Below are 16,634 nucleotides of genomic sequence, written 5' to 3'. Positions count from 1 at the left end.
TTTTAAACCCTGTTATAGTCTTGGCCTTCACAACAGCCTCTGGCAAGGAGTTCCACAGGTTGACTGTGTTGTGTGAAAAAATACTTCCTTGTGTTTGTTTTAAACCTGCCGCCTATTAATTTCATTTGGTGACCCCTAGTTCTTGTGTTAGGAGAAGGAGTAAATAACACTTCCTTATTTACTTTCTTCACACCAGTCATGATTTTATGGACCTCTGTCATATCCCCCCTTAGTCGTCTTTTTTCCAAGCTGAAAAGTCCCAGACTTATTAATCTCGCCTCATATGGCAGCCATTCCATACCCCTAATCATTTTTGTTGCCCTTTTCTGAACCTTTTCCAATTCCAATATATCTTTTTTGAGATGGGGCGACCACATCTGCATGCAATATTCAAGATGTAGGCATATCATGAATTTATAAAGAGGCAATATGATATTTTCTATCCCTTTCTTAATGACTCCCAACGTTCTGTGTTAGCTTTTTTGATTGCCACTGCACTTTGAGTGGATGTTTTCAGAGAACTATCCACAATGACTCCAAGATCTCTTTCTTGAGTGGTAACAGCTAATTTAGACCCCATAATTTTATACATATAGTTGGGATTGTGTTTTCCAATGTGCATTGATCAACATTGAATTTCATCTTCCATTTTGTTGCCCAGTCACCCAGTTTTGAGAGATCCTTTTGTAGCTCTTCAGAGTCTGCCTGGGTCGTCACTATCTTGAGTAATTTTGTATCATCTGCATATTTTGTCACCTCACTGTTGACCCCTTTTTCCAAATCATTTATGAATATGTTGAATAGGACTGGGCCCAATACAGACCCTTGGGGGACACCACTATTTACCTCTCTTCATTCTGAAAACTGACCATTTATTCCTACCCCTTTGTTTCCTATCTTTTAACCGGTTACCAATCCATGAGAGGACCTTCCCTCTTATCACATGACTGCTTACTTTGTTTAAGAGCCTTTGGTGATGGACCTTGTCAAAGGCTTTCTGAAAATCTAAATACACTATATCCACTGGATCCCCCTTGTCCGCATGCTTGTTGACCCCCTCAAAGAATTCTAGTAGATTGGTGAGGTATGATTTCCCTTTACAAAAACTATGTTGACTCTTCCCCAACAAATTATGTGAATCTATGTGTCTGACAATTTTGTTCTTTACTATAGTTTCAACCAGTTTGCCTGGTACTGAAGTCAGGCTTACCGGCCTGTAATTGCCGGGGTCACCTCTGGAGCCCTTTATAAAAATTGGTGTCACATTAGCTATCCTCCAGTCATTTGGTACAGAAGCTGATTTAAATGATAGGTTACAAACTACAGTTAACAATCCTGCAATTTCACATTTGAGTTCCTTCAAATCTCTTGAGTGAATACCATCTGGTCCTTGTGACTTATTACTGTTTATTTTATCTATTTGTTCCAAAACCTCATCTAATGACACCTCAATCTGGGACAGTTCCTCAGATGTGTCACCTCAAAAGAATGGCTCAGGTTTGGGAATCTCCCTCACATCCTCAACCGTGAAGACCGATGCAAAGAATTCATTTAGTTTCTCCATAATGCCCTTATCGTCCTTGAGTGCTCTTTTAGCATCTTGATCGTCCAGTGACCCCACTGGCTGTTTAGCAGGCTTCCTGCTTTTGATGTACTTAAACATTTATTTTGCTATTACCTGGAGTCTTTGGCTACCTTGTCTTCAAATTCTTTTTTGGCCTTCCTAGTTATATTTTTACTCTTCATTTGCCAGAGTTTATGCTCCTTTCTATTTTCCTCACTAGGATTTAACTTCCACTTTTTGAAGGATGCCTTCAAAAACCATGAAAGGAAGATAATGCCCATCAGGCAGGGAGTTTGGCCATCAGTTTTCATCTCACTGGCACACAAGAGTTCCCAATACACCAAGAGAACATTTAAAAAAATTATTTTGTGCCCTTCTCTATGCTGTTTTATGGATATGCACCTCTACCCTGATATAACACGATCCAATATAACACGCGTTTGCCTATAGTGCGGTAACCCCAGGGCTCCGGCAGCGGGGCTCGGGCGACGCTTTAAAGGGTCCAGGGCTCTGGCTGCTGCGGGGAGCCCCGGGCCCTATAAATCACCGATGGAGCCCTGCCGCTGCTACCCCAGAGCGGCGGCAGTGGGGCTCGGCCGGCGATTTCAAGGGCCTGGGGCTCCGGCTGCTGCAGGGAGCCCCGGGCCCTTTAAATCACTGCTGGAGCCCTGCCGCCGCTACCCCGATATAACAGGGTTTCACCTATAACGCGGTAGGGATTTTTGGCTCCCGAGGACCACGTTATATCGGGGTATAGGTGTATAAAGAAGGCCTGAAGAGTTTATTTTCAGTGTCTGTGGAGTGATTTCTTCTATTATAAAAACCTCAAGAAGGCCCTCTCTATTTAAAAATCAAACAGCTCCACTTTCAGATAACGCACAAAGTTCACAAAAAACACAGACATGCTGGAGATACTCCTGGAAAACGAAAGGAGACCAGAGATGACGACATTGGTGCTATTTCTAAAGGTAAAGATAAAAAAAAGCTTTCATACCTCAAGGAAAAGCAACAACAACAAAAATTAAGAATCCTTTGCATGTCACCTTTAACTATTTTAGGAACATTCAAGAGTTTTTCTAATGAGAGAAAATAAGACAAGCATTTGAATTGGCATGCAGACCATAAAAATCACAATTTCACTTAAGATTCCACCATCTTTCTTGTCACCTGGGTTCATAACCTTGTCATTTTTCACTCTTTTCGTTCACACCACTAAATCCTGTTACTTTTCCCATCTATAACTTCTCAAAAATCCAACATTTCCTCTCCATTATCACGACCAAAACCTTGTCTGGTCACTGCTCCTCACTCTTCAACTACAGAAACATACTCTCTCATGCCACCTTCCTGCCTTTTACCCCAGAGTACCTCCAAATAACTGCCAGTAGTAGACCAGCTGGTCTGCTGTTCCAAGAAATATACAGAAGTGTTTATACAAATATAAATACGGAATTTGAAAAAGATACAGTAGTTGGCAGTAGGTGAGAGGGAATTTTTGCATTACTACTCTTATTTTAGTGACCATAATTTTCCATCCTTCTCAGAAGGCTAACTCCAGTAGGTGTTTGATCCTCCTGCAGTCATCAATGACACATGTGAAATAAGCACTGCAGGAGTCTGTTTTGGGACCAGCTCTGTTCAATATCTTCATCAATAACTTAGATATTGGCATAGAAAGTATGCTTATTAAGTTTGCAGATGATACCAAACTGGGAGGGATTGCAACTGTTTTGGAAGATAGGGTCATAATTCAAAATGATCTGGACAAATTGGAGAAATGGTCTGAGGTAAACAGGATGAAGTTTAATAAAGACAAATGCAAAGTGCTCCACTTAGGAAGGAACAATCAGTTTCTCACATACAGAATGGGAAGAGAATGTCTAGGAAGGAGTACGGCAGAAAGGGATCTAGGGGTTATAGTGGACCACAGGCTAAATATGAGTCAACAGTGTGATGCTGTTGCAAAAAAAGCAAACATGATTCTGGGATGCATTAACAGGTGTGTTGTGAGCAAGACACGAGAAGTCATTCTTCCACTCTACTCTGCGCTGGTTAGGCCTCAGCTGGAGTATTGTGTCCAGTTCTGGGCACCGCATTTCAAGAAAGATGTGGAGAAATTGGAGAGGGTCCAGAGAAGAGCAACAAGAATGATTAAAGGTCTAGAGAACATGACCTATGAAGGAAGGCTGAAAGAATTGGGTTTGTTTCGTTTGGAAAAGAGAAGACTGAGAGGAGACATGATAGCAGGTTTCAGGTATCTAAAAGGGTGTCATAAGGAGGAGGGAGAAAACTTGTTCATCTTAGCCTCTAAGGATAGAGCAAGACGCAATGGGCTTAAACTGCAGCAAGGGAGGTTTAGGTTGGACACTAGGAAAAAGTTCCTAACTGTCAGGATGGTTAAACACTGGAATAAATTGCCTAGGGAGGTTGTGGAATCTCCATCTCTGGAGATATTTAAGAGTAGGTTAGATAAATGTCTATCAGGGATGGTCTAGACAGTATTTGGTCCTGCCATGAGGGCAGGGGACTGGACTCAATGACCTCTCGAGGTCCCTTCCAGTCCTAGAATCTATGAAGTATTTTTTTATTACGTCAAATTAAAGAGCAGTCAATTTAGAGCACTTCCTTGTTCAGTGACATGTTAAACAAAAGGAAAGGCTAGTTTTGTACCATACCCTTGATTATGAATACCTCAATCAAGTCCTCTCCACCCTCTTCTTTACTATCTAAATTTTATTTTTTGGACCATTTATCATATGTCAATTTCAGCAAAGAAAAAAATGTACAAAATATGAACATTTATAGGACTAATATGCATGGGATTTTGCATTTTTGGGGGAGGGAGGAGGTGGACAGGGGAAATGAGGAGAAAAGGAACTTACCACAGGGCTGTTGTAGAAATGTAGCGCACAAATTCTGTAAAAGGCAAGGGATCTGATGACGCCCCACAACTACGGCATACACACTGCAAGTAAACAAGATGTTTTCATTTTCACAAATTCATAATTTTGAAAATAAAACAGATAAAGTTGTAACACAAAGATCTTACCTGTTCATATAGTGTCATAGCAAACTTCTGATGAGTGATGCAGGATTTAGAAGTGCACATGTCTGTTTCACAGCTTGGCACAATGTGGAAATGAATTCTCTCAAGTATATTTTCCTAAAGGAAATGATGACATTGTAAATAGATGGATTTTGAATATTACCAGTAATGTGTTATTCTGGCTACTAATCCTGTTAGCTCCAGCAAATTTACCTCCTAACTGTTGGCAGGCAATTTGCATTGATCACTATCCTGGTTCATGACAGCCTATACCCAGTCAAAGTTTCTAGCATTAAGAAAACAGAACTGCAAAATAGAATGAGTGTAACTGGAGTGGCCTTCAAGACATGCAGGCTCCTTTGTAGAAAGTCAATTTATAGGCTGGGACCAAAGTTCTTTCTGCAAGAAGTACCTTAAGGGTATGCCTACACTGCAATATAAGCCCGGGCTCAGACTCAGGCTTGAGTCCAAACCTCCATTCCATCTATACACAAATTGCTCCGATTCAGATCAAGAGTCCTAGGGCCCTGCACGGGTGGTGGGTCTGAGCCAGAGTCAAGCCAGGATCCAAGCTCTATTGCTCTGCAGTGTAGACGAAGCCCCCTCGACTTGGGTCCCAAAAGTATCCCACAATCATAGAAACGTAGGGCTGGAAGGGACCTTGAGAAATCATCAAGTCAGCCGTGACAAGGACCAAGTAAACCTAGACCATCTTGACTGGTGTTTGTCCAACTTGTTTTTAACCTAATAGCTAATCTAAATCTCCCTTGCTGCAGATTAAGCCCATGACTTCTTGTCCTACCTTCAGTGGATATGGAGAACAACTGATCACCATCCTCTTTATAATCCCTTGGGCCAACTGCCTTTGTCTTCTCTATCCCAAGAATCTCCAGTTGACTCCAGGGAAATGAAAGCAACCCCCCCCACTAGTGTAGTTCACCAGTTTGGTGAGTCTGCGTTTAAACCATTGTCTTTTGGATGTGTACCAGTGCTGCTGGAAGAATCCACGCCTGCCACCCAAGATAGGAAAGGGGAGATTTAACACTATTATCATCTAGCTTGGCACACTCTACTGGCTTACTTTTGTTTCTGGGAGCCTTTGTTTGGATCTTTGGAAGAGAAACTTATAACAGGATCTCTTGGGAAGTCCACAGGGACCATCAAGATCCTGGTGAGGGAAGGAGAAAGAAGCAGATTTCTTCAGTTCTGGCAGGCCAGTTCTCAGTATGAAGGTGACACAGAGCACTTTTCTATGTTCAGAACCAGAGTTCTTCTGCCAGCAATATTACTTTGAGCAAGGAGGAAGCCAGAGCACTAGACTTTCAACTCTTCCACAGAGTTTCCAGATCTTCAACCTCAACCCCTTTCTTTGCTCTTGGATCAGGGAAAGGACTTCTCTTCAAGAAAACATTCACCGTCTTCCATCCACTGTCTCAGAATCCTTGAATGAACTGCCTTCCATCAGAGTAAAGATGGGAATACCTGGCAGGCAGACCCAGTACAAAGCCCCTTGATAGCCCTTCCTTCAGCATAATGACCACTCCTAACAGTGCTTGGGGGATAAGGGGGGGGGGGGGGATGAAGGGGAAGAGGAGGGAGGTTTAGGGTCTCATCTACTTAAATGATACCCTGTGATGCAGACACTTAAAACAGAGGAAAATACAGAGCTTTCCCCTCCATCCTGTAAACAGAGTAAAGAGGGGGAAAAATATGATGTGAGGCTACTCTGACCCCACTACATACTTCTCCAGGTCTCTGCCTCAGTCCTAGCACCTCCCATGTTGGACGAGGCCACACATTCGGGGGAACGGGGTTATGTTTCTTGGGGTTTCCCTGGCTTCTCATGGCAGGGTGAAGGTCCCACACAGCAGGTAACAAATACTGAAAAGTGTTGTTGCTTCATAGTGATGCTCTCTTCCAGTAAGGAGCTCACTAATCAGCTGCAAAGTATCTAGAAACTGAGGATACACCACAAACTGCAGCAAGAAGGGTCAGTGTTAAGTAGGCACAAGTTGTCTAACAGCTAGGGGGTGGAGCTAATCAAGCTAGAACCAAGAACAACAGTGGCCCAGTTGCAGATGGAGTGCTCCTTGCAGAAAATTAATCACATGAATCAAAATGAAATACTATTAAGCTCGATACCAATCTTGTTAATCGATACAAACAGCATCTCAGCAACCAATTACTGTAATTAGTTACTAGATCACTTCCATGCAATCAGGTATCAAATCAGCGCATTACATACAAGAAAGCTTTTCTAAGCAATCTTTTTCATTGCTTTTCAGAGTATGAGAAACAGGGCCAAGTCCTCAGAATTCAATGAGATGTGCCAATTTACACCAGTAAAGAACTTGGCTCATGTTTCAAAATGTCTTGTATCATCAGTTTCATTATGAAATATGAAGGAGAGTAGTAATAACTTAAATGAAGTAATCAGTAATTTATTATAAAGCTGCTCTGAAAATATTAACCATATTGGGACAGATAGAATGTTTACTTAACAGTCATGTAGTGCTACATGGACACAAGGTGATTCATTTTCACTAAGGAGCTTACAATCTAGATCAATTTACAAAAAACAAAAAGGAGAGAGAGTCAGCCATTCCCAAATTTGTGTGGGGAAAACATGAGTTGAAATACAATGAAGATACAAGTCATTCACTGAGTCACAAGCCATTAGAAACAATTTGAAGCTATTGGTACAATAGCGTGCCCCATCAGGGATGACAGGATCTGTATGAAAACTGAAGACTATCTCTACATTAAAATTTTTCAGGGATCTCCCACCAACGCAATGAGGAGCTTTAGATGACACCATGGTAAAAAAAGTCTATCTTTGTCTATATTAGCATTCCCACCATTGGTTCTAGTACCTCTCTGGTGCTAAACAAACAATAGGAGGATTTCAGATAAATGCTCATGTAGGCAAATCTTAAGACAGATATATACTGTCTTAATTATATGGAGATATACCTATCTCATAGAACTGGAAGGGACCCCGAAAGGTCATCAAGCCCCCTGCCTTCACTAGCAGGACCAAGGACCGTCCCTCACAGATTATTTTGCCCCAGATCCCTAAATGGCCCCCTCAAGGATTGAACTCACAACCCTGGGTTTAGCAGGCCAATGCTCAAACCACTGAGCTATCCCTCCCCCCATACGATCATACTTCAAATCTATCAGCAGGCATCATTTCATGTTATGTAATATTTGAAGTAATTATCTTTTGTGGACAACCCTCACATATTAAATGAGCTAAACACCAGGCAACTGAGTAGTTTACATGGCCAGTGAAATATTTCTTAGATGTGTGAACTATGTTTTAGTACATGAAATACAAACAGAAATGGCTACATCACATTTATTAGATCTAATGAAAATGTTAGTTTCTTCCACTGTGCACATCTCATTGATCAAGAGGATACTTTATTTCGTTACATTAAAATGGCAACTCAGTTGGGTAATCTGAAGAACACAGTTCAAGTCTCAGAACTGCTGACTGGGTTCAATGCTCTCTCTGTATTGAGCAGCTTACTTTGGAAATTTTTGTATAAGATGGTACTTTCAACTGGAGCGGAGAAAAATCACTGGTGAAAGCATAATATCCACTTGGTAAATAAAAATAATCAAACACTGTTGTGTTTATTTATTAAGGCCCTTGCACAGTAAATCCTTCAGGACCTATTCCACCATTCTGCAAAAGTAAGCTGTCAGAGTTTAATGCAAAGAGCCAATTTGGCAACGTACCAAAACAAGAAAAACTCTTAACAAGAAACAAATTAACACCACTGTAAATACTCACAAAGCATTCTGCTGCATCATCCATTAAGCCAAGCTGAAAACGATGTTCATCTTTAAAGCTTTCAGCCAAGGCATGCCTCATATTATCTGATGGGAGTGCCTTTTCTCGACTGTGTTGAAACTGTGCAAATATTGTCTAGAAGTAAGTGAAATGATTGATAACGTCACTGACATTTCTTTTTCATATTATATCAGAACAGGCCAACAATTCATAAATAGATGTTACTGCTGAAAGGAAATTATGCCACTGCATTTAATACAAAATTCTGTTTATCTATTTACCTGGGGCAAGTAAAAAATCCCATTAGCTTTTTTTAACCTATCCAATATTAAATGGATATAAAAACATACAATGGGGTAATTATCAATTTCAAAATGTACAGATCGTTTCCCTCCAAATCAATCCCATTTCTGTGTTTTTGCTGAGACGTGATCTATTACAGTTTACTCTGACCAAGCTGAGCCATATCATTATAGAGCAGGCAAGCAGATTTTATGCTTGGCCTATTAAAATCATGAAAATGTACAGAACTGTGATTAATACTTATTCACGGCTTTTACATTGTCCAAAATTTGTAAGTTTTCTTTATATCTTGGTCACTAAAATAGTTACCAAGCCATGCATAATCTATCAGTTTAGCTTTATGGCTGGTGTGCATTCCACATGGATGAAATGTTAGAGTAACTTGAGCATTATTTAATGAATGACTGATTTTGTAAAAATAATGTAAACAGGTAGATTATAAAGATACACCTTTCTCTAAAATGGTAAAGAAATATGCAAAACACTTGTTTGGAAATGACACACTTCCCCCGTTAAAGATGGCTATGATCAGCACCCAATTCGTTTTGTTTTTTAAATAGAAATTTGTATAGGGATACTGAAAAATACTATAATTAAGTTAGTTAACTGCAGAACCAGTGAAGGTTATAAGAAGCTGGGTTAGCTGACACTAGAGTTAAGTATACTGTGTGTGTGTTCTTGAAATAACTATGGGACAGACTTATTGAAGGTTACATAAAGACTAAATAACTTTAGCCCAGCAGAGATATTTGTATTCCCTGATCTAGTTATTCAAAGCTAAAAAAAAAACACAAACCACAATTGAGGGAACATGAAGTTAAGCAGTTGATATAATTTTGGGGACATTAAATAAGAGGCAAAAACTAAGGTGGTAGGTGAAGTCCATTCCCAAGAATTAGTTTTTGGCTTCAAATTCTTAGTCTTATAAGGAAAGTCACATCAAGTCTAAATAGTGATATTCTCCACTTCTTTGGCGTCCACAGTGATAATGTGTGCTCTGTCCAACAGATCTTCAGATACAACAGTTAAGCTAGTCTTGGATGTTCATGAAAAAAAGATGATGCTACAATCAAAATGGCAGTACAATATCTAACTTCTCCCTTGCCCCTAAAACACCAATTACTATGTTATTACTTTGATAAAAATTACAAGCAAGGCCTCCAAAAATGGAGGTTAACATTTATAAAAATCGAACAACGTTCAGTTCACTTTGATTTGTAAATATTTATCATGTGCCACCTCTCTGCTCTGACCGCTGGTTCAGTTTTTGGTATCCATCAGAGTATTAAATGTAAGACTCTTGAGGTCCTGTATGAGAACAGGGTTTTTAATCATTTAAATGCCTTGCCACCTCCAAGAAACACAAGCAGTAGGAAGGGTTGTATAGATATTCACAATCATGAATCAAAACAAAGCTTTTTAGGTCTACTTTCAAGCCTACAAGCCTTTACAGAAGAACAGTTGTATAAATTCTGAGTGGAAAAATTCTGAACAGAAGAAATACAGAAAAACTTTGGGAATTTCTCCCAAAACCCCCACACATAGGACAAAGTGTGTTCTTCCTATTCCCTTATTTTTACCCCTTCCATTTTGTTTTATTTTAAATCACCCTCCATACCTCTAAACCTAAATCTGTTGTCTGATTTCCTTTCAACTCCCTTTCATTCAGTCCTCACTTTCACCATTCTAGTCCAGTTGTGCTACACAGTATATAGTACTACTTGTTAAGAGTCACTTTGAAACCCACACAGCCCAAAGGAAATGCAGCTGACAACCAATTTGTTCTGCTCCTTATCCGTGTGCTGTACACACACCTCGGACCACAAATTCAGCCAGTACAACAGATAGGTCTCTCCCAAAAAGCAGGGTGTACTTACATACAAAGTAAATGTAGCACAGGCAGAAAAGCATCTCTTCACTGAACAGTATTTTTCCCCATATTCCATGTAGTATCAGCTACTCTTACGTTCTACATATCACTACCCATTCCACATGATCATATTGGAATCTCAAAGATGTGTTTACTGCGGAATTTCAGTTAGTCAAGAACACACAAAGGAATAAAAATCCAAGCAAAGTGTGTGAGAGGTTTCCCCTTCCCCCCCTTAAACTTACTTATTTGGCTATTTCACATCTACAGATATTTCCTCCAATGTTAAACATAGGCAATCAAATACTATAAAATAAAGAAGGCAGTATAAAAACATACAGACTAGAACAGAACATTCGTTTATGAACTTGAAGGAAGTTTTGATTCAGTTTTAGATGGAAATGTGTCAGACAATAGTTGAAATATGCAGATTAGATGCTGATGTACAAACATGTAGCACTTATGAGCTTTATTTTAATTATCCAGTAACTATGGTAACTGCTCACTGCTTTCAAGCTGGAAAAAACCCAAATACACTTAAAGTTGATTATTCAGTTACAAACGCCTTAGAACTTATAAAACAGAGTTACCGTTTGATAAGATATGATCAACACACTTAAAACATAAAATTCCCAAACTGCAAACTGAATGTTAATAATTAGCATAATACAAACTAATTTACAATACAAACTGTTTAAGTCATCTATATAAGGGACAAAAGTTGGACATCACATTTTGTTTAAATATAAATGTATGTGCCCCTGCTACATAGATGTGAACAAGGTTTTGAAACATTGGTTGCAGTTTCCATACACCTAGAGATCAGCTCCTCATTAGTAAGGTCTCTCTCCACTGCTGACTGAATACATGTACCAACGATTAGTGTCTGAAAAGTACTACTTTATTCTGATGAAAATTAGTCTCCTCATTTCATAAAATGGATAGAAAAACTGGAAGTACAAATTGATTTAACTTCCATTTGAAATCTTCAATATTTACCTTTAAAGCACAAAATATGCAGGCATCTCCCTGACAGATATGTCCAGTTAGACCTCTTAAGCTCCGTCGGAATATGTCAAGCTGCCATAAAACCTACAAGAAAAATAAAGTGGAATAGAAAATAAGGATTCTAGTCTAAGGATTTCTTACCTAAAAATATAAGATTCATTTAACCACATTTATTAGACTATTTTTTTAACTTTATGTAGCATGTACAATGTTAGCACGATAATTACTACAATTGCAGTCTTTTCCCCATTAAGACCAGCATTTGTGCCTCTCACATATATGTATTCCCATGTGCAGAATTTTTAATTTGAAGAATAATGGTCCCTCATATTGCAAAGATGGAGAGGGGTGTAAGAAATACTTATAATTTGCTGAACAAGAGAGAACATACATTTATAAAGTGAGTGGCAAATACAGATGGGGTTACAGGAATTATGGTAAATATAGATGGCAAAATGTAGATGAATCTTATCAGGGAAAATGCCCGAAGAAGTCTTCCTCTGACTTACTTTACTCCACCCTCCCAATGTACTCTTTCAAATGGAGAACTAAGTGAAGACAATAAAACAATTGTTAGCTACAATTTTCATATACTCACAGCCCATATTGTACTATGTATCTTTTTATTACAAGGGCTGTTGAAAAATATTTGTCTTAACAGGTTAGAATAAAAACAATTCACTGAAATTTTTAAAGTTATGAGGCTCTCTTATTCTTTTCCTATATCTATCTTTTATGTTATTAAAACTAAGTTTCAGTGCTTGTGCAACAGATCAGAGTTCTCTTACAGAGACTGTGTATGGAGTGGGAGTGGCAAGCAGTTTTCAGGCTGAAACCTAACCCAGCAATAATAAAAAGGAACAATAAAAATTCTGTCTATATAGATGCAAAAATGAATAAAGTACATTTGAAAACAAAGTCAGAGTACAAAGCACTTTTAAAGGTGGGAGGAAGGGGAAGGGGCAAAAAAACCAACCCACACTCCTCCTCATAAAAAGGACATTGTTGCCAATTATCTCTCCTCCCAATCATCTTTTAACATCTGTGGATTGGTGGGTGGTAGGACTGTCTGAAACTAACTAAAAATGGACTTTGGGTTTAATTTTAGGGCACCTTAAGGGAAAAGCAAAACTAAACTGAATATAGGTCAGGTTGTTCCCATTAAAATGAATGTAAAGCAGCATATTCATTCTGCTGTATCCATATTATTCCCTGTTGTTTTAAATACAAATACAACCAGACAATTTAAAAATAGTAACATTTTGACAGCTGGCATAGATCCATTGATGCTGCAAACTCTTTGTCAAAGGACATAATTAGCACCATAATCTAACGAGTACTGCAATGTAGTTATGCTGGTATGATCTAAAAGGCTACACATTGTGTGTTTTAGCTTTTTACATGAAACTGTTCTACAATAGATCTCACTAAAGTGTAGTACAACAAGAGACAGATGTTCCCCTTCACCCAAACAGAAAACACAGCAATACGTAATTTAAAAATTGAATTTCACTAAAAATGTTATTTGACATCAAAACCTTTTGAGATCCAACACTATTCTGAGACTGATTTTTGTTGGTATTCTGCCCACTGGCAACATGGGAAAGGTTATCGTCTACTATGGAACTAGTTAGTGTGGGAGAAAACCAAGGGCTTTTTATTGGTCTGACATCACAGTTAGGAGAATAATGTGCACTTGTGGTACTAACCTACAGAACATAAAAAATAACCCTATATTTAGGCACAAATAGCTGCCCTCTGAAAGGAAGTTTATCACCATACAGCATCCCAGGAGAATGCCTTTAAGCTTAATTTATGGTGAATTTTGAGACCTATGATGGTATTTAGAATATATTTTTTAAAACTATAGTTCATCTATAAACATGGCAGTATGTAGCAAGACATACACATGTAAGAATTGGCTTTTTAAAAATATATGCTTTTATACAGTAAAAGCAAACCTATGTTTTATTTCCTTGATAAGAAGGGAACATGGAACAAGTTTCTGATCATAGATACTATATAGATTTGTTGCTATATACACATGTCTGAGATTGAATCAGGTCTTTGATCAAAAAATTCATAATAAAATAGAATTCAGTCCAAGATACTAACAAAAACAATTTGGATTAAGCACCATAGATTTATATACTAAATTCTCAAGTGATAGTAGTTTAGGTAAAAAAGAAAACTCCTGGTCCAATTAAGAAAATTGTCTAGTACACTTTGTGAATTAATATGACTACAAACATTTCCTGCCCAACATATAAGAAAGTTTTAAATATTCAGTATGGACATTACAAGTGGCTTGCTACCAGATTTGAAGGGAAAGACAAGTGTCTGTTCCTGAAACTTGCAAATAAAATGGTAGACCAGATATTTATGTGTCACTGTTCATTATAATTTGAAAAGTATATGCTAACTCCCTCGGATAAATCTAGACCAATTAAGAGAAATACATAAAACACTAGTACCATAGCTTCCTGTTTCTTTCATTTGCTCAATCTTCCAATCTATTTTGTTAACAAAGCAAAAGGATTTGTAACAGTCCTAATCCATTCTTCAAGGACAGATGCCAATTAAGCAGATTTTCAAAAATTTGCTACTTGTAAAATATGCACCATTTGTTCAGGAAAGTAATGTGTTCTTACAAATGAGAAAGCACTACTGTGGTTTTAGTAGGAGTGCACCTGGCATCGTTATCAACAGATTAAGGAAACATGACCACAGTCAAAACCATTAAATGAAAAACTTACTGTACTTCTACAGTGCAAGAAACATATACATTACACAAAAGCTTTAATAGCCTTTCAAAAAGAACAGATATATGTTCATAATACAAATAAATTGCTGTAAACATCAACTTGTTTACAAAAAAAAAAAAATGTATAAGTGGTGACAATCTTTTCTTACCTGTACAGCACTGTTTAGAAAGCAACTGTTTTGTCCTGGCTCATTTAACAAGCCTTTGGTAGGGGCCAAGGACAACATACTTCCAGGCTGATACACTTTTCCAAGGTTACCCGCAGGCTTCCGCAAGAACTTCGCCCACGCCATTATTATTTTTTAAATGTATAGAAAAATCAAGCTATTTGCACTTTTAATATTTTTAAGGATATGACAAGTACAAGGCAAAGAAGAACTTATGAGAAGTGCCTTAAAGTCATGGCATTCTGTTCAGATAGTACAAAGGCATCCACTTAAAGAGTTTGTCTTCTGCAGCTGTTGGCTATTTATCGGGAACAGTCTGTCAACTAGATTTGTAACCCCACAAAAAGTTTTGTAACTTTGGAGACTAAAAAAAGAATGAAAAACCCATAAAACTGATGAGGCCTGTTAAAATTAAAATATTTTGAAAGTCCACCTTTGTTAGAATAAAAGTTCTTGCTGAGCATGTCACCCAGTATCTGACTTTTCCTTCTAGGGATGTCTTTGAAACAAAGTATTACTGCAAAACATGAGTTGGAAAAGAATTCTTAAATGCTATGGCCTTAATACATTACAAAAATAGAAAATTCTTGTCTGGTATTATATTGCTGTTCTCTCATTTCCTTGAGTCTTCCTTTTCCTTTTAACAGCATAGGCTCTCTCCCCCATGGTCCATGAAATATATTCCAGTATAGAAAACTCCATATTTTATTTCATTATTTTCCCAATAAATCTGCAACAGAGAAAAAAATATTTTAAAATAAGTTCTTTAGAACAGTATATTAAGAGAACTCGGATGAATAAAACAAGGTAACAATTAAAGGTAAATGGAGTTTCATAGAGAGAGGAGTTAAAGACATTATTAAATGGAAAAAGTGTTAAGATAGAAAAGTCAATTTGATGTGGTTCAGTATTCATCATAGTCCAGATATTGTTTATTCTATCAGAGACCATAATCAGATTAGTTTAAAGGTGCTGACTTCTGTCAACACTAAGTGTCATCTTATATGAAACCATAGAGCACAGTTGCATGAAATCTGTTTTTTCTCACTTAGGATCTCAAAGCTGAATTAATATTGGGTTGCCTTTGATAAACTGTACTTCACCACTACTCAGTAAAGGTTTTGATTTGCTAATCCTAACGTTTGTATATGTGTGAAATATCTACTAATAAATATTTCTATGTTTTTAAAGAAAAGTTAACAGATGATAGGGATGGATTTACTTGATACCAGGCTATACTGTATTCTCATTATTTCATATTATTGTCTATGAACAACTTGAAAAACATTTAATAATACGGCAATTGGGTTAGCTGAGTTTCTCCTAAATTTTGTACCAATATCAACAGAACTGGCCACCTGAGACCTCTGTTGTCACACCTACTGAATCTTTGCATCAGTTCTGGCTTCTCAATTTACAGCCACGAAAGTTGTTACTCTTGTATATACATTATATGACAGTAAGAAGGTTATTACATATTCAGAGCCAACATTTTAAGCTCAAAATACTGGATTATCCATTTAGGTCTGCAACACAAAGGTCACTGGCATACTTATGCCATACTATAACTTACATATTTCAGATAGTAGCCCAAAAAAACCCCAAGGATTAGCTGCTAGGCAAGAAGAGTTAAAAGTCATGTGTATAGAAAAGAGAAAAGGAACCAGGGGTAAAAGTCCTTGATGGCAGTGAGGCCAGAAAGCCAGAATTTCACCCCAGATCTTAAAGTGCACATAAATAAGCTACTAAAAATAATATACTAACAGTTTTGAAAGAGCAGCTTCATCCCTATAATCATCTTTTCCCCTGTACTGTGGCAACCTTAAAAGTCATGTAAGTGCCAATTAAGGATTACAATTTTTGTTTAGAATGCTGTAAAGAACAGATAATTGTTTCATCCAACTATGTAGTCCCAACAAACATTGTTATGGCTAAACAATTCAACATCTTTTAAACTGTACAGAAAATGAGACCTCACATAGAACCAAAAATATTTGCCTTTCAAAAACATCCCTAATGAGAAAAATCTTTGCACCCCTAAAATTATCTCCCTTTTTATTCCTAGACTTCCTCCCACCTGGATGCCCCATCTTTAAAGAGCATATTGGAA

General features: G+C 37.8%; 1 protein-coding gene across 1 annotated transcript in view; it reads right to left on the bottom strand.

The window, feature by feature from the left end:
• Window positions 1-14,650, bottom strand: part of USP53 (ubiquitin specific peptidase 53) — a 43,114-nt gene extending 28,464 nt beyond the window's left edge. Inside the window, exons 1-5 of the mRNA XM_065405345.1 lie at window positions 14,507-14,650; window positions 11,585-11,677; window positions 8,413-8,547; window positions 4,614-4,727; window positions 4,447-4,529 (exon numbers count right to left, since the gene is read on the bottom strand). Coding sequence (XP_065261417.1) covers window positions 4,447-4,529; window positions 4,614-4,727; window positions 8,413-8,547; window positions 11,585-11,677; window positions 14,507-14,650 — 569 coding nt within the window. The remainder of the gene's footprint in view (window positions 1-4,446; window positions 4,530-4,613; window positions 4,728-8,412; window positions 8,548-11,584; window positions 11,678-14,506) is intronic.
• Window positions 14,651-16,634: the final 1,984 nt, after the last annotated feature.

The sequence above is a fragment of the Emys orbicularis genome, chromosome 5, assembly GCF_028017835.1.
Source record: "Emys orbicularis isolate rEmyOrb1 chromosome 5, rEmyOrb1.hap1, whole genome shotgun sequence".
Lineage (NCBI taxonomy): Eukaryota > Metazoa > Chordata > Testudines > Emydidae > Emys > Emys orbicularis.
This window is presented reverse-complemented; position numbering and strand designations above follow the sequence as displayed.